The 19,706-nt window shown below is 43.5% G+C and overlaps 1 protein-coding gene across 1 annotated transcript in view; it reads right to left on the minus strand.

The window, feature by feature from the left end:
- The window catches only part of RINT1 (RAD50 interactor 1), a 90,670-nt gene that overhangs the window by 48,387 nt on the left and 22,577 nt on the right, over positions 1-19,706 (minus strand). Inside the window, exon 7 of the mRNA XM_078649836.1 lies at positions 3,797-3,907. Coding sequence (XP_078505962.1) covers positions 3,797-3,907 — 111 coding nt within the window. The remainder of the gene's footprint in view (positions 1-3,796; positions 3,908-19,706) is intronic.

Genomic DNA, 19,706 nt, shown 5'->3' on the forward strand with positions numbered 1-19,706 from the left:
TCATCAATGAACTTTTCTTCTCTAGTGAGAAGCAGAGTTTATGAAGGCTCTGCTCCAAAGGAATAAAACTCCTCCATTATTACAGATCTCACAGACAAATACTCAATGACCTAGACAGCCCCAGATCCATCACCAAAAACCCCTGCAGCATTAAGGAAGTTTAATTTCTCCTTTTTAACGATTTCAACTAGCCAATGCCCAGCACATATACTAATGTTATCCGCTCATTGGGTCAATACTTATTCTAGAAGCGCAAAGTATTTAAAAACAAACATGGATTAAGTGAAATAAGTTGCACCTCCCTTTCTGAAAACGTGTTAATGTCACATTCAAACAAAGCTTTCTCTACAGAACAGATTGTATTAGTGTCATGTTTTCCCACCTGTCATAACAAGATGCAACTCTGGGTTCATCCAAAAGGATGCTCATTCGTGTCACCTGAGGATCTGTAACACATTTGACAACCACAAGAATGTATGTTATGCAATCTTCATCATTCGGAATTACAAATTTTTAAATATTTGGGATGACCAAAATTGAACAAATATTGTTTTGAATCACAGAGATACGCCCAAACTTCCTTAAAAAACCCATCAACCATGGGTTAATCTCATTGTTCAAAATGTTTAGACTGCCCATAATCACAGCCAAATTGGGCAGCACTCATCCATCTTTCATTAGATACCTTTATATCCGTTTCCAACTTGTTCTGTTCATTTTCCCTGCCCTACAGCAGAATTTAATTAAATAAATAAAGCTTACAAACAGAAGAAACAGAAGCGAAAAATACATTGAGGAGCATCACAACTTAAAGTGCATCTGTCCCACTGTCACAAACAAAAGAGAGTTCCAATCTCTAGGATTCTTTTTAATAAAGGAACTAAAGCATATAGTTTTAAAAAACCCATGGATGGGCTTAAGACAACAGTGACACTTTACTCCACTCCCTCCTCTACTGAGCCCCTCTAGCCCGTCTCAATCATGTGGGCATCAGTCCCCTCTCTGATCTATCTTGCCCCTTGAATTCCCCTGTCACTTTTCATATGTATTAGTCTTCTCTCTCATCTGCCTTATGCCTCAGCCCCTCTCTAATTCATGATAAACTTTGATCACCACCCTCATCCATGGTGTGCCTTGGTATTGTCGCTTATCTATCGTTTACCCCAGCCACCCTCCATCTACCACCTTGTGATGCAGTGTCTTGCGGTTGACATTCCTCTCTCGTGTTTTGTGCATCATCCCATCTCTTATCTGTCTGGAACTCAGGTCTTCATTCCGATCTGTTTTATTCTTTATCTCTTTCTCTCATACAGGGAGCCATATTCTTCTTTCTCATTCAGTTCACCCCTCTGTGGTGCTTTCATCTATCTTGTGCATTGGACCCTCTCATATTCATATTACCCTGTTCCCCTCTCTCATAAAAATCGCACCTCACTTATGTCAGACTGTTGTTTCACTCTGCTTTCTATTCTGTACTGTGCAATGTTGTTTCTATGCCCATCTGTTTATAGTCTAAATCCCCTCTCACCCTCTTTGCTCATCTATCATGTGCCTTGATTGCTGCTCTAAGCAATCTTGTTTCCAGCTCCCTTAAATCATCAGCTTTGTATCTCAGTCACCTTTTTCATCCTCTCTGTTCTATGGCACCCTCACGTCAGTCTTAGGCCTTGTTTCCCCTCGTTTCATCCTTTGTATGCATTGAACCCTTGTCTCATCCCTCTCATCCAGAACATGTCTTGTTTTGCTTTTTAATTCATCTTGTGTCTTGGTACCCTCTCTAGTCCATCTTTTTCCTTCCTCATCCTTCAACCGCTTCTCTCGTCAGTATGGCATCTCTTTACCTCATTTCAAGCTAATCTCTCACCCAGATTACCATACACCCCTCTCTCACTCTTTCACCCAGCTGGTGCCTTACTTCCCTTTTCTGTTAGGTATAATGCCTCACTCCGGTTTGTCATTCTAATCCCAGCCATTCTGTACCTTGACCTGCTCTTATTCATCTTGCATCTTGCTTCACTTTCTCATCAATCTATTTTTGTTCCCCTCTCTCATATGGCAGTCACCTCACTCCTCTCTGACTTGTGTGTCACTCCACTTATTTGGGTGTGACTTGACCCCTTCACTCATTCAGTTTGTCCACCTGCTCGGTCTCTCAATTGTCTTGTACCTTGGTCTCCTCTCCTATCCCTAACAAGCCTTAGTCACTTCTCTTCTCTCTAACAAGCCTTAGTCCTCCGACTTATTAGTCTTATTAGTCTCGCACTTCTCTACCATCTTTATTCTCTCTTGTTCTACAACTACCATGACTCTTACACCCAAGTCTCCTTTCTCATCGGTTTTGTACTGCAGACATCAGTCTCATCCATCATGTATCCATCTTGTTTTTCATTCATGAAGCCTGTCCCTTTTCACACTACCTTCTCGAAGTTGCACCTCATTCCCCTCCTAAACCTGCCAGCGCTTCACTCCCCTTTTTCATTTGACTTATGCTGCGCTTAATACTCCAATGCAAATGGCAACTTCCTCCTCTTTCTCATCCATCATCTGCTCTGTGACTCACCCCCCTCTCATTTGATATGAGTCCTCATCTCCTCACTCCTCCCTCTCATTCATCTCCAGCCATGGACCTCTCTCATCTATTGTGCACCTTGCTCACCTTCTCATATATTTTACGCCTTGCTCCTCTCTTATTAGGATGGTGTCTCACGTCTATGAAACATCATGTCACTCTCTTCCACCAGTCATCTGTTTTATAAATCCTAGCCCACTCTAAACCATCCGAAACTTCCTTCTTCTTTCTTACCCGGGTTGGGCATGGCCCACCTCAGTCTTGTGAGAGAAACAGAATTCAACAGGACACAGCATATTGTTCCAATAGCTCCCACATCTCAGCATTATCAGAACTCTCATTATCACGAAATCAAGCTTCCTCGACATAAGCATATCCTATATTTTCCGCAAATAAATCTTAAACCGCTTTCATTTGAAACCCACGACCAGTCCCAGATTTTAAATGACCGCAGACCAAGCATTCTGTTACTTCAACATCTCTATCTCAAAGGCTAGATAAAGGTCGTAAGAGTCTCACACCTTGCCAACCATGGCGACTGGTATTGAGGAGAGTAGGGGGGCGTTGACCTCCCATTCATGGAGGCTAAGGAGCACAGGTGCAGTTCAAGGCTAAGGGCAGCAGGTTGCTCACAGTAAATCAGCCGAGACTGTGCTTGTTTAGAGGGAGGGAGGGGTGATGGAGTAGATACTTCTGCACATGTGCCAGTCAAGGGTTCACTTGCCCGCAAGATCCAAGCCAGGGCAGTGATATCATGACGGATGGGCCTGGCCAATTTCAGGATCTCTGTATAGGTCTACCATGGGGCACTATTGTTGTGGCACAGGGTGGAGCTAGCAGAGCTTTTTGCAAGTGAATCGCAAGGGCCATGGCTGGCTTACATTGTGAACGAGGGGTGGGTGGTGTTGAGGGGTTGCGTTGGGGGAGAAATCCGATAGCAAGTTCCAGTCCTAGAAGACTGGCCTCAAGGGGTGGAGAACACGTGCAGCCTGCAGTGATATGGTAAAGAGGAACTGCTTTTCTCGCTCGTATGCTATTGGAGTGCTCCTCTCTTCTGCTTGGAATCATACCGTTTGGAATAAGATAAACCCTGCAACACCCTCCTTCATTTCAGATGTGCTTGCTCACTCATTCAGTGCCCCCCCACCTTTACCCTCCAATAGCCGCGACAGTTGCATACAATTTTGAACTCCAATTAACTTACGTAATTGACATTAAAGACATTACCCTAGCATTTACTGTTGATCCAGCCTTGTCCAGTACAGGTTGTATTCTCTCATCCAGGAACTTTGAATGATTTTTGATCCACATGAGTATCTGTGTCAGGTACCACTCTGGCTAAAACGAATAACATAAACAAACATATGTATAGAGATTTACAGAAGACAGTGTAGTTATAAAATATTAATAGGGTGTACGTTTATTGTTTGGCAAGAAAGTACTATTTTTTAAACCAAATGAAAAAGTCCAATGGGCAGAAGGCATCAAATTCTGCCCTTCAGTGTAAAGCATGACCTTGTTGCATCTTTCAGAGATTTAGTACCAAATTGCCTCAGAGCTCTCCAAGCACGAATAGTTACTGAACAACCAGGCAAAGACAGAATGAAACTTAAAAATATTATATCATATTTAAATTAGCGAGAGTAAAATATTAAGACAGTTGCATTCCATAGACCATAATCTTCCACATTGAAAAAGTTGCAACAGATTCTCCGAAAAAGGCCTTTCTGGGCATTCATACAATGTATAGCGGCAAGTTTGACATTTTTGCTAACTACCATTAGTAAAACTGGCCAACAGCTTGTTTGCAGGTAGCCAAATATACTGATCTCATCTCAAGTGGAGATGAGATCAGTCACATTGCTGTGTGCTGGACGATGTTGTTGCAGCTAATGGCATCATGCAGGAGCTAAGTCATGCTCTTCTTGGGATGCTGTCTCCAAGTGTGTCCTCTACTCTGCACCAAATTTGATCTGCAACTGTATCTAGCAATTCCAAAGGAATTCAAGAATGTTTTAGCAAGCAATTATGTCCACCACAGCCAACAATGAAATATTTAACAGTTCATTTTATAACATTTAGCTCATGAATTCCCACATTATGGCTTTCAAAAACTCTACAACTTATTTTCTTGCATTCCATAATGTTTTTGGATTCGGGTCTTCAGAGACTGACTTAAAATAGGGGTGTCCAATACAGACACAGATCAATGTCAGTTATGGAGGAAAACTACATAAAATAAATGTACTAGTAATCAGTCTAAGGAATACAATTACAGAGTCATTGGTTAACATGAAACTTCAATATGGACCTGACACTGATGGACGGCCCTTCACTGAACACTACTGATTTAGACTACGTGTGATTTACAGTGCAGATTATAGGTCTATCGACTCCGTCTTTTTGGTCCCAGGTACGCACTCTTTTTGGTGAAGTTCTATAAAATATATAACACAGTCTGAAATGCATGCAGTTTGGCTCCCAAATTGCTTGCTTTTATGCTCTAGCCCCATCACCTCCAGAGAAGAGGTTTTAAATGTCTTTATGGAGGGAGGATGGAGTATAGGTGCCCATACTCAGTTACAGGTACTGTTAGAGGCACCAATCAAAAACAGAGTGAGGAGGAGGATTGGGCTAGGTTCACCCTCCTATGTGTTCAGAGTATAGCAAAAGAATCTGTAGATGACGGATCAAAAGAACCTAGCCAAGGAAAACTGGGAATTCACCAATTGGGTGTAAACCACCTCTGCTAGTAGAAAAGAAAAAAATATTTTCTTGAGTCCCCCCACTCACCCAGGGTTGCCCCTAAGTGACATGCTTCATCATTGGAGCCATCCCAAACATCTACAGCTTGGGGCGGGTTGCGACTTGCGGAGTTACGTAGGAGCACTTACTTTGTGAGAATATGAGTAGTGCAGTGTAGGGGGAGTGGTGTGAGTGACATTAAAATTCACATAACAAGTGAGCTAATGTTTTATTCCTGCTCCTAGGTGGTAAGGATAAAACAGGGTTAATAAAAGGGAAAAATAACGTATGTAATTACAATCCCTAGTATTGTGTCGACATGTTTCGAGGTATCCCCGAAACCTCTTCTTCAGGACAACATGGGGACCAGCCCCATGTGTACCAGTCCGTGCAGGACCTATAATAAAGTGAAATAGAATTTATGAATGCACACCTATTGTGTGAGCATTGGAAAAAATACATACGGTTTATTCTGAACACATAGTATTTATTTTGTGGCAATAACACACCTCATGGTCTGTCTGGCTGGAGGGACCTGTAGTAACCTGTGCTCATCAACCCTCCGTCCTACTCGTTCCCAGGGTGGACCACATCTCCCCTCCCCCCCGCCCTCCTGTTTTCCTTGGCTATGTTATTTTGATCCATCATATACGGATTCTTTTGTTGTACTGTTAGAGGCACAACATTCCATGAAAAATATTTTCAAGTTTGATTCTGAATATGCAAAGAAGGGAATTTGGCAGATAAATGGGGTGTTGGAAATGTAATTATACAGTTGGTGGTCAGAAATAGACAAAATGGCGCTCTAAGGTCTATCACAAGTACAAATCAGTTATTGCAGGTAATCCGGCACGGCGCATAAGGGAGGGACAAACCACCAGATCCCCACGTGTGTGGCCAGCAGACCACTAATGCTATATATACAAATCTTCTGCACACGTTCAAAAGTAAATCCATAAAGTTTATAAAATATCACAATGATGCTTGTCTTTGTATTGCTGATTTGCACAGCAAACACCTGCAAATTACAAATAACAACTTCATTTTTCAGCTTAAAGCACATTGCAGCCACCTTGAAAATGCCCAAATCGGGTAGGTGTAGCCCTGGGAACTTTTATCTCATTGACTAGGGCTTTCTAGGGGTCATGCCCACCTACTAGCTCATGCCAAACATAAACTTGGCATCTCCAGGCATCTACTTCAGAACACACCCAGATCTGAGGAAGATCAGAAGAGGAGTGAACCTGCTGTCTGCACTCTGAGAAGAGCCCTAGAGTACTGAACCTGCTCTCTCTCTCTCTCTTGTGCCTAGGAAAAAGATGTAGACTCAAGAGCCACAAGACTAACCTCCTGTTAAAGCTACAGGGGAAATAAAACAAGCTACTAGAGACCTTTTCATATGACTGCCCAGCTGACCACTGGCTCATGGACTGGACTATTCTGCTGGCCTCTGCAGCCACCCCATGAGTCTCTACGTGTCTCCCTTGGGGTCTTGGAGGGCTTTAGAAGTGTCGGTAAAACCGTTGATTAGGAGAAACCTTGTAGGTGCATTGATGCACGCGCCATCTTGGTCAGCATCAAATTGCCCCTAGGCCCTGCTCTACTGTGACCACTGACTGCCATTGGAACTTTGTGCTTTTGGAGCCGTTGTCCCTTACATCATTAAACAAAATCTTATCTCCGTTTCCCCTTTTTGGATTTTTGTCATATTGGTGTCATGTTGTTCATTAAAGTTTACTCTATTTTCCCAATTTATTTTGGGATTTTTACTGTTCTGCATTTTAACTTTATTGTAAAGTAATTATGAAGGACTAAAACAGTACTTCATAAATACTTTACACTTTATCTATATGTTAAGCCTGTCTGCTCCGTGTCATAGCTACATGGGGGTTGACCGTGGGCCAATTTAGTGACTCCAATAATTCACCCTAACAAGGACTGAGGTTATTTCCTGAGTGGGTACCGATCCCGCTTATCTAACACCCCAATTTCTTACATGGGGCTATAAGAATATGTACGAATTTAGAAAATCGTGGTCATAGGAGATCACGATGCAGAGAATTAAACCATTCCCATCTTCCATTCACATAAGAATGCCTGTAGCTTCTGAATGGCGTGACTGCTGTTCAGTGTGCGTACAGTCCCTGAAAGCAGAATGTAAGCTCTATTAAAAATGCCCAAAATGAATGACTAACACCACACAGCTATAAACCAGAACAACACTACCCGAAAAGGGAAACTCCTGTGTAAAAATAAACAAATACATAAACTCATTCAGAATGACCCACTGGCCTCCTCCGGCCACAGCTTCACGTTTTGAGGGTGCGTTGAGGAGATCATTATTTATTCCCAGTGCACAACATTAAGCTAACCTAATGGATCACTCATGTTGACCATCTCATCCAAAGAGTCCAAATCGAAATCTAGTGGATTTCTCAAAGGCACATTTGTTTCTTTCTTCAAATGACACCAGAGTGCTACCTGCTTCTGTTTTGTAACTCATACTCAATAGTAGTTGCATCATTTAAGAGGTGGGCTTACTGTGCACTGTGTATTTTCATATGCAGTCAAATGTTACCAACAGGTCAGAACACAAACCTGCGAACCTTATGTGAACAGAACCAACAAGGAAATCCCATCAGTCTCTGCTGTAAGGCACTAACTTGTTATAGTGAGTCAGGGACAGCTAGAGAAGTCAACCTAATCATTTATAGCACAAAGACAACAGTCCAGATTACTTTGAGGTATTTTAAATATACCGAAATTAGAAAGAGAGCCTGCAAACAAATACACCCTGGGTTCAATGGAAAGGTCTTTGAAGCAAACAGATTAGAAGAGAGGAGGGACTTAACATGAAATCAGAAAACCATCTAGCTAAATTAAAGAGTCATTATACTGAAGTGTCTGCACTGGGGAGAAGAAGTGGGTTATCACTGGTGTAAATAAAGGGGACGCTGGGGCTCCTGAGAACGCAGGTAAAGTCAGTCAATCAGACTTGCTGCTAGCTGAATACACCAATAATGATAACAATAGTATCTTCATGTAGAGTTAGGAAGTCTGCCATCTCATAACTTTAGCCTCAATATGATGCACCGAAGCTCCTGTGTTGGTTGTGTCCCAGGGGCAATTGAAGACCAAAAAAAATCCTGGTTCGAGCACAGACAAGCAGCCAACTGGAGAGTGAAGAGACATTTAAAGACACCACTTACTCTTCCTTGCACTGGGTTTGGTGACAAAGAACAAATGAATGGTTAATGAGTTAGGCAGAGAACCACGTTATGGGTACACAGAAAAACATTAAAGATTTTGTGATATATTTCATTTCAAAGCTTGCGAAGTTTCAAAGGTCAGGTATACCGTATGAGCTGAACAAAAAGGAGTCATGGTTAAACTTCCTGTGGAGGAGCATATGGCTCTAGAATGTTGCTAAGACTGTACATTTCACCATAGAAATGTGGGGCAGACATTGGGGTTCAAAGAAACTCCAGACATGTCGGGCTGCAGAAAAAGTAGGTGCATTGCTTCATAAAATTGTTTCAGTTGGGCGGGGAGTCGCTTCATCTCCCGGAAATTGAGGGTGGCGCGGAAACAACCCAGGCTCCAACACATTAACATTCCATAAACATTTTAACAAAGCATTAACACTGATTGAAAACGAAATTTTTTTAGCGCCAATATGCTGTTATCTGTAACTGAGCATTTAGTCTAAATCAGCCTCCAAAAGTAAGTCTTCACTGCTCACCTACACTTCTCTCTCACAGAATCGGAAGCCAGAAAACAGGTTTGTGGCATTCAGTGACCTTGCAAAAGTATCTGGTTCCTGATGTTCTAAGTACAACAAGATTGTCCAAATTGAAGAACAACTCTCTAGGCAGCAGAGAACGTGCCTGACACATCCTCCCTCCTAGGAAGGGCTGAAAATGTTTAGTGAGAGGCATGGCGAGAGCTTCCAATTGGTCCGATTTTTTTAGAATGGTCCGAGGCCACTGGTATGTCAGGATTTTAGCTCAGGTTTATTAAGCAATGGTGTAGACAGTGCAGGTCTGATTCTCACACTGCACTTTGCAGTACGTTTTGTTGCATTACAAAACGTACTACAAATTGCAATTCACAGACTGCCTGCAGAGTTTTACAACTCCACACTGCCTACATTTATATGTGCAGACTTCTACGCCCCGTTTGCGAAGTCTCTGTAAGTATATGTTTTATTAGTTAGTGTGGGAGGGACTGGTTGGAGTGGGTGAGAAAAGTAACAGACTTACTACTGAAGGGGATGGGACTAGGACGGACTGACAAGGACTTAGGGAGGGCTGGAGTTCTGGACTTTTTGGTTCCGTCCAGAGGTGTCAGGGACAACACCCGAAGACCCCGGAGTTCAACCTGTCTCGGTGCACAAACAAACAGAAACACGGGCTTCTCGATGGTGGCGTCAAAGACCAAAGGTTTATTACTGCAGGGACACAGAAGTCACAGAAACTGCACACGGGCAGAGTCTAGGAGCCTGTTCAATTTGTACAAAGAGGGTTGTTCCTTATATACTAAATATTCTGCTCGGGGCAAATTCTTTACATGTTACCACAGTTCTAAACATTCGTGTCTTAAACAATAAATATTTGGCGTTGCACAGGAATCGTCAACAGTATCTGATGTCAAAACATTACGAATGAGGGGTTCCCACTAGTCCATCATAATCCCATGTCAATTCTTCATTCAAGACCCGGACCGCCTCATCGTAAATTTCGTTACCTCCCCCTAATAAAGGCCCAGAAGGAAAGGAGCAGAGCCAGGTGTGGAAGATAGAAAGACAGGATAAGAGATGTTTGTGGGTCGTAAATGGGCACGGTTACCAGCTTCGGCCGCCTAATCATGATCAGGCCAACGAACACAAGAACCAGTATAGCAGGACTGGCCTCAGGCTGGGGAGGCAGCTCTTGCCGAGTCATGCTGCCACAGTGTTGCTGGCCTAAGGTGCACGTGTCACTCGCAAGGTGAATCGCCGGCTAAAGCCTACGTGTCCTTAAATGAAAAGAGGTCATTGTGTGTCCATTGACTATGTGAGGGCAAGGAATACAAAATGGCTTCCGTGTTCTAAGATGGATGCCATGGGTAGAACAGAAATGTGTTTGTAACTGGAGTGCTCTTGCTCGTAGCATAGCGAAAACACCAGGATATACTAAATGGATCATTTGCGGTCCACTGATACCAAAATTATGTATTTACGACAATGTTACAAACACGAGTAAAATCGTCACGGAACCTCAGACCCTCCTTTTGCCCTTACATAGGCAATTACTCAGTCTATATCAGAGTCAGAGTCTAATTCTATGCTCATTAGGTCAGTGACATGTTGTTGTATCATCATCCTGTCTCGTGCCTTTTCTCCTAATGCAGGTGGTTTTCTGAAACAGGTTGCAGCACAGAGACTACACAGAGCGGGACCACATTGGATAATAAGACAGCACGAGAACAGAAATACTAGGATGACACCAATGACCATCAGAACCTTCCATCCCCACGCTGATACCAGAGTCCAAAACCACTCCATGAAGGACCAGTTTCCCTTATCTACGTGTATAGAGTCGGAAATCTTGTGTAGCTTAGAGATTGCTTCATAGACTGTTGGAGCATTATTTGGAATAAAGACACAGCAGCTCGATTGGATCATTCTGCATACCCCACCTCGATCTGCAAGTATTACGTCTAGAACCATACGGTTCTGCAACGTCATGAGACGATCCGCCTGAAGCTCAGCTGTTAAGTTACTAAGGGCACCAGCAGTTTCTGTAATAGTAGATTCAACTACCCGTGTTAGTTGACGTAGATTTCTACTATTTGCCATAGGCCCCCAAAACGGAAGGAAACCTTTGAAAAAGTCTCCAGCTTCTTGACCAGCGGTATCTTCCTTGCTGAAGATACCTCTTGCTACTCTGGTCTTGTGATAATCTAAAGAAGCAGTGTATGTCGGAGGTAACAATCGAGCAATATAACAAGAACCTGAGAAGTCAGCAGGCAGCCATGTATAAGCTCTGTCCTGACAGATGAAGTAGGTACCCCTAGCAGTCAGAAAGGCAGGGGAGGAGTTAGACGGAAATACGTAAGTCTCAACGCACTCACTCCTCCCTAGCTGAGCTCTCGGATTTCTCCCATTTCCTTGCAAACAGACTTGACCTCGGTGAGGCACGACCCAAACTGAAGTGGAGCTTTTACGCTTGCTTTCTCCCAAACTAAGGCGATACTCTGTAGAGTTCCAACTCAAATACACCCGTAATTCATCTCTAGGGTAAGATGGAGTATTATTGACGTCTTTAATCATATCAATAATTCCCTGGACTAAAGCTTTGTTGGCTGAGTTGTATTTAGTGGACCGTGGTGGACGCGGAGGATAGGTCTCAAGGGCATATGAAAAAATGGTCTGAAAGGCCTGAAATGATCCATTGTAGCTAAAAGGCAAGACTAAATAGGGAATGCCTTTATCCATAGTGTGAGGTATCAAGCCGCACACCCAGCAGTCTGTAGTATTAACTACCAGTTGGTGTTGATGCAAGAGCTGTACAAATGTATTGTTAATAAATTCTGAGCGTCGAGCTTGTTCGTGTTCAGGAAATGAGTGAAAAGAATGCATAGAAGAAACCGTAGAAGTAGTAGGATCAAGGGGAGGTACTGTAGTTACTGGCATAAAAATCAAATGTACACCAAAGACGATTCCACCCACCAACGTTATCAAAACAATTAAAAATGTAACTGCACATTGCATTAGAAAGCATTTGCTGTGAAGTATTCTGTACAGTCTATTTCTGCGAACATAAATTACATTTTCTCGTTGCAGCTCAGGAAGCTCCATCTTCTACGACCGTTCGCGACCACTGATGATGTGTACGTAGATGAAAATGCCTCTATCAGCCCTGGGAGTTCCCAGAACTAACAGAAAGATCGACCTTGTGTCTGACCCCCGCAGATTCAACTAGGCACACAGCCACGACCCTACGGCTACCCAGACGGCAAGGCAATTTTAAAACAAAAAGAAAAAAAATACAAAGTATTTAGCAAACTTCCTGGCTGGAGGCAATGTATAGCAAATTCAAATCTGAAAATAGGCAGTTTCCTGCTTTATTTGTCCATATTGCGAGAACGTAAGTTGTATCTCAGTTTTGCAGGAGCTGTCTGATCTGGAAACAATGTATTTTCAGCTGACGTTGCAATGTTCACGTTCGCAGATGGCAAATGTCCTTTTGGTGCAGATGGCAAATGTTCAGGGTTCAAAAGAGCAGTTTCAGGAGGAGAGTCAGAATTTGGTGAATCCGTGATCAGTTCTGCATCGCTGAAAGGTATGAACCTGGGGATTTGTTCCGTTTCAGAGGCACCGATTCCTTTCTTTACCCAGTTGTCGTAAGGAAGTGGCAGAGGCACACGTTTGACATGTGTCGTATGGATCCAGTTTTTCCTTCCGGCCACACGAATAGCAGTTCTCGTTGCTAGTAGGACTTGGAAAGGGCCAATGAATCTGGGCTGAAGATTTTTCGTTCTTGCAAAATTTCTGATGACCACCTGATCACCCGGTTTCAGCTGATGGCCTGGACTCTCCGGTGGCTTTGGCAATGCATCGAAAACCTGTTGGTGAATAAGACTCAATTTAGCAGTCAAGTCGAAAAGGTAATCAATTAACATTGGGTATTCCAGCTGCTTGAATTCTTTTGGTCTAGGTACCCCCCAAACATTTGCAGGACGACCAAAAACTATTTCATAAGGACTAAGCCCTACTCTAGAATGTACGGTTGCTCTTGTTGATAGCAAAGCCAACGGCAATGCGTCTGGCCAGGACAAACCCGTGGATGCTTGTATCTTAGCAAGTTTCAGTTTAAGGGTGCCATTGTAACCCTCGACTAAACCCGCGGACTGGGGATGATTCGCACTATGAAACTTCTGTCTAATCCCTAGGCCGACACACACACTCTGCATAACTTTCCCTACGAACTCACTTCCGTTATCTGACCATACAATCCGTGGCATTCCGTATCTGGGGAAGTATTCTTTGAGAAGAATTTTGGCAGTGGATAAGGCAGTATTGTCCTTTAGCGGGTATGCTTCGATCCATCTGGAGAAAGCACAAACTACCACTAGGACGTATTTCAGGTTATTACAACGATCCATGTGAATGAAGTCTAGCTGGATCACTTCAAAGGGGCAGGAAGGAGGAGCGAAGTGACCTGCAGGTGTGGGGATTCCCTTGCCAGGATTATGCATCAAGCATACCATACAATTTCTCACCACTCTCTCTGCACACTTACTAATCCCATCATTCTTCCAGACCGGAGCCAACATCTTACAAATCCCTTTTGAACTGATGTGCGCTGTTCCATGTGCCATCGTCACTACTGCAAGCACATACGCATCAGGCAACATCCAACACTGTTGTTCTGACAAGTCAATCCAACACCCACTCGAGTCCAATTTACCCGTGCTCTCTCTCCATGCAAGTTTTTCCTCCTCAGTCGCCTCTTTCTGAATTTCCTTCACGCTTTCCACTGTGTCTTCACACATTCCAGACTCAGAAATCCATCTTGCAGACGTTGCAACATACATTCTACTCATCATATTTCTAGCTGTCTGTTTTGCAGTCTCATCAGCAAAAGCATTCCCACGACCAACATCATCCGTGATTGCTTTATGAGCACTGCATTTCACAATCGCAACTTCAGTCGGCAAGGTTAGAGATTCCAACAAGTCATTAACTAGCTGACCATGTTGAATCTTAGTCCCATGGGACGTAATGAAACCTCTCTCTTTCCACAAACGGCCAAAACTATGGGCCACGCCGAACGCGTACTGATTATCTGTGAACACATTCACTCTCTTTCCCTTAGCTAAAACGCACGCTCTTGTTAGCGCGATCAATTCTGCAGCCTGGGCAGAATTCTGACTCACTCTTGCAGTCTCCACAATCGTACTCAAGGTCGTTACTGCATAAGCAGCAGTCACATCACCATTCTCCAATTTGAAGCAAGACCCATCAACATACAGCGTGCCATCTGGATCTGACAACGGAGTGTTTTTTAGATCAATTCGTCCTTTTGTTTCTTCCTCAGTTTTGAAATAACAGTCGTGTGGTTCGGAATCACTCGACTCTTGGCTAGTCGGCAACAATGTTGCTGGATTCAATACATTGCATCTTTTGATCTGAATATGACTAGCTAACAGTGTCAGTTCATAACCTGATAATCTAGCACTGGTAAGGTGTTGCGTCTTGGTTCGGTTCATGAGTGTATCCACCGCATGAGGAACCATAACCACTAGCATATTATTCATTACTAAACCAGCAGATTGTCGAATGGAAGCTGCAGCTGCGGCTGTAGCTCTCAAGCAACTAGGCAATGCTCTGGCTACCGGATCTAACGTTGATGAAAAATACGCACAAGGGCGTTGTTTATCACCAAATTTCTGCGTCAAAACACTCAATGCACAACCTTCTCTCTCGTGGACATAGAGCGTGAATGGCTTACTGTAGTCGGGTGTACCCAATACAGGTGCTGAACACAGTGCATTTCGTAACTCAGAAAAACTCTGCTGACATTCAGCAGACCATGGTACCGGACTCGGAACACCTTTCCCAGTCAAGGCTACCAATGGTTTTGCTAAAAGAGAAAAATTTGGGATCCATTGCCTACAATATGAGGTAATACCTAAAAAAGCACGTACTTCTCTCTGCGTGCTAGGAACATTCATCTGTGTAATTGCTTTTATTCTCTCTGGGGTCAACTTCCTTCCCTCCTTTGACAAGAGATGACCTAGGTAGGTCACTTCTTGGCAGCAGTATTGCATTTTTGAAGGTGACACCTTGTGATTCAAATCTGACAAGTGATGCAATAAAGAAATCGTAGCTGTTTTGCAAGTTTCCTTGTCATCAGCAGCCACTAGAAGATCATCGACATATTGTATTAAAGCAGAACCAAGAGGAAGTACGAAGGAATCTAACTGGCTTTTTAATGCTTGACTGTAAATAGATGGGCTTTCACAATAGCCTTGTGGAGCGCGTTTAAACCTGAAGCTTCGTCCTCCTAGAGAGAAACCGAAGATATCTCTGCTTTCTTCGGCTATCGGAATGCTGAAAAAGGCATTTTTCAAGTCGACAACCGAAAACCTTGCTGCTGTAGCAGGAATCAACGTTAACAATGCAGTAATGTCTGGAACCACAGGAAACTGTGGGATCACAATTTTATTAACCTCTCTGAGATCAATTACAAACCTATATACTGGAGGTTTTGTAGGGTCAGTTCGTTTCAAAATAGGCAGTACAGGACTATTACAGACATTACCTCTAGTTTCTTCTATAACGTCTTTCTCAATCAGATCATGCATCAGTAGGAGCGCACGCTCACCTTCACTAGAGATTCTGTATTGTGGAATTCGTGGAAGTTTGACATTTGCTTTCAAAGTTACTACATAGGGTGGAATTTCCAATAGACCTACATCATTAGGACCAGTCGCCCAAAGAGTCTCAGGGAGTGAACGCAGCTCTGGTGGGAGCGCATCCATCGACAAGTACATCGGAGAGATTATTCTTTTACCCAACGTAAGCTGTACTCCTGCTGGAGAACAGTACAATGTCGCGTACAGGCGTTTTAACAAGTCTAAACCAAGCAGATTTTCGTTACAACCTGTCGTCAAAATCAGGGGTGCTTTCAATTGACAGGGTCCAACAGAAATAGACAAAGGACCAGAAACAGGGTTATGAACAGGGGCGCCCGAAAAACCTACTGAAACGTTTGTTGAGCCAGACAAAGGTGCGCCAGGGAGTTTCGCATGTATGATAGAACTTTTTGCTGCACCAGTATCCAACAGAAACGGTTCGACTATACCTGATGTTGCTACTGCGACATAAGGCCCACTCTGATCTACTGGAACTGATACTACTCCCTCTCTTTGTCCATGGCTGTCCTAGTACTCACTTTGCTGACCTTCCTCACTAGCTTCATAATAGTCTTCAACATGATACTGTGGAGACCTATTCTGTTGGGCAGATTGACCATTTCGCTGGTCGAAATAATTAGAAGGGCGATCACTCGTCTGCGGAGGCATAGCACCTCGTCCTCGACCTCTAGAGTTTTGCATAGAACTACCACGACCTCTCTGAGCTGCCGCAGCATTATTTTGTGCCCGAACTGGACACTCATTTTTGTAATGACCTTCCACTTTGCAATAAGCACATTGATTCCATTGGTATTGTGGTCTTTGAAAATTATATTCCGTTCTTTGATATGACCCTTGCTGCATATTCGTCTGATTCGTGCGAGGCGGATAAGCTTGCTGTAAAAGTACTTTAGTTTTTAAATCTTTCGTCTTTTTATCTGATTTTTCCTTCTCTTCTTTATCCCTATTTTCATAGTACTGGGCAGTCGCAAGTATTTGCGCAGTCGTAGAGACAGCCCACGCACTTTCAGAATTCTTTAATTTACCACTAAGTTCTGGTAACAGATTGTGCACAAATTTATCAACAAATAATCTCTGGCCTCCTTCTGTGCTCATATCCTGACCACTATGATCCACGAAAGTCTCCTCGAATCTTGTGAAAAAGTCTGAGACGCTTTCGTCTTTCTTCTGTTTGCACGCGGACAATTTGTCCCAGTTAACGCGTAATGCTGGCATCAGGGTTTTCATTAAATCGATTATTCTACCAGGCAAATTAGCAATTAGGGGTTCTGGTTTGGAACCACCTATTTGTTGACCATCCGCTGCAATTATAGCTGCCCAGTCACCACCTAGGGCAACTGGATGATTCTCTTTACGAATTTTAGCCCAAATTGGTTGCGGTACTACATTACCAAATAGCAGATCTATGTCAGCAAGATTCAATACACAAGCGTCAACCGTTTGAGCCAACTCTTTGTAGTACCCTGCAGGATTTTTACGCGGATCTGGCAAGGCCTGTTTCACTGCTAATACTTCAGCTCGCTTCCATGGAATATGTATCCATACTCTCTGGAATTGTGCCGGAGCGGCTGCAATACCAAGGTTTACATTAGCTTGCACAGCTTCACGCCAAATTGGTGGAACCTCTCTCATTGGGTATTGACGATTTTGTTTCGTACTGCGTTTCCCTAACTCTCTTGGTGAACGAAGGGATGAGTCGGTTCTATAACTTAGAACCAGTTCCATCGCTTCTTTTATATTTTGTCCAACTATCATACCTGCAGCAAACTCTTTCTGAACATTAATTAATTCTTCTAGATTTGATTCAGGGTCATCCTCTTCCAATTCCTCACGTAGAAGGAAACACATTTCATCGAACACATATCGTTGTGTCGGTTCATTCCATTGCATAAATGTATCTAATACATCTTGTACATTATATCTTCCAACTTTCGAAACCCATCTAAGAGCAGTGGAATCTAATATTCCTCTTTCTTCAGTACTGGGAAGCTGACTACGCCTCTGTACAGAGTCAGAGGTAGGAGTCTTAATCAGAGTTTTATAGAAGGGAGATAGAATATTAGAGACAGAATCAGTGATTCTCCGACGAACAGAAAGCGGAGTCATAATATTAGCAAAGGCAGTAAATAGAGTAGCAGTTGGAACAGATAGATTAGGAACAGTAGGAGTAGCAGGAAAAATAGCTTGTGAACTAGCAGGTGTGAGCGACACAGGCATAGGTAAAGAAGCCGGCAACCCTAGAAGAGGGGTTGTCGAAGGAACATTAATATTGACCACAGGAGGTACAGGAACTTGATTCAGGGGAGCGGGAACAGGGACACCAGGTTGTCCAGCAACCGGTAATTGAACATTCGGTATAGGTGGAGCCGTAGCACCCTGTGCATACGGTGGGGGTGATCGTAACAAGTAAGACAACAGGGGATCCTTTTCAGGGTCCTCTACTATCTTAGCCGTATTCGATGGTAAAGCAGGATAGCACTTGTCTATCGCTAAATTACGCTCTCTATCGGCCACCTCCATCGCTTTCTCAGACTCGTTGAGTTGCAGCTGCCTAGCAGACTGTTCTAAAGTCAACTCTTGCTCTTTCTGTTCTTTCTTCAACTTTTTAATTTCTCTCTGTTTAGATTCTTTTCGCCAATAACGGAAAGAATCAAACATTGCCGGCCGGGCTTTCTTCTTAAACAACCTTCTTTCTAGATTATCGAGAACTTCAGGTTCAAAACTACCATGTAGTGGCCAACTAAGGACACCATCTTTCTCTGTGAAGCGGATCCATACCTCGTTATAAGAGATAGGGCCCACACCAAATTTGCAATATAGATCATAAAGGGGAGTTCCAATCGGAGGAACCAAACACGAGTCCTCCAACTGGGAATCACTGTTGCAACTAAAACAAGACAACATACAATTTTTCCGACTTACCATTTTATAATCCGGAACACAAAACAAACAAGACACAAACAGAAAAGATGCGCACTCGAACCAAGAACTTAGGCCTACCAGAACTGACAAATGTATCGATACCTGAACTGAACAGAATGATTATCGTAACCAGAATAACCAGTGATAATCTTACAGAACTGAACTGAACTGAGAACTAAAAGGATTATTCAAACAGGAGCAACCCTCACAAAATACTTAACTGAGGTACTGAAGACGTCACCAAGGAGAAACCCGTCACGTCTCGCCGTACTAAGGACTGCACCTCGGGTCCAAGACAGGGCGACGGTCAAGGCAACGGACCACTGCAGCCGTCTGAACGGGAACCCTCGTGGAAGAGAACGTCGGGGCCACTTTTGCGATATGCCGGGATCGATGAAGTGGGGCGCCTCCCTCTGAAATCTTCACACGAAGCTCCTCGAACTCTTCAGGCTTTTGGACCGGTACCGAATGACGTCGCCCCACGTTGGGCGCCAATTGGAGTTCTGGACTTTTTGGTTCCGTCCAGAGGTGTCAGGGACAACACCCGAAGACCCCGGAGTTCAACCTGTCTCGGTGCACAAACAAACAGAAACACGGGCTTCTCGATGGTGGCGTCAAAGACCAAAGGTTTATTACTGCAGGGACACAGAAGTCACAGAAACTGCACACGGGCAGTGTCTAGGAGCCTGTTCAATTTGTACAAAGAGGGTTGTTCCTTATATACTAAATATTCTGCTCGGGGCAAATTCTTTACATGTTACCACAGTTCTAAACATTCGTGTCTTAAACAATAAATATTTGGCGTTGCACAGGAATCGTCAACAGTATCTGATGTCAAAACATTACGAATGAGGGGTTCCCACTAGTCCATCATAATCCCATGTCAATTCTTCATTCAAGACCCGGACCGCCTCATCGTAAATTTCGTTACCTCCCCCTAATAAAGGCCCAGAAGGAAAGGAGCAGAGCCAGGTGTGGAAGATAGAAAGACAGGATAAGAGATGTTTGTGGGTCGTAAATGGGCACGGTTACCAGCTTCGGCCGC

This window comes from Lissotriton helveticus, chromosome 1_1 (assembly GCF_964261635.1).
Source record: "Lissotriton helveticus chromosome 1_1, aLisHel1.1, whole genome shotgun sequence".
Classification (NCBI taxonomy): Eukaryota; Metazoa; Chordata; class Amphibia; order Caudata; family Salamandridae; genus Lissotriton; species Lissotriton helveticus.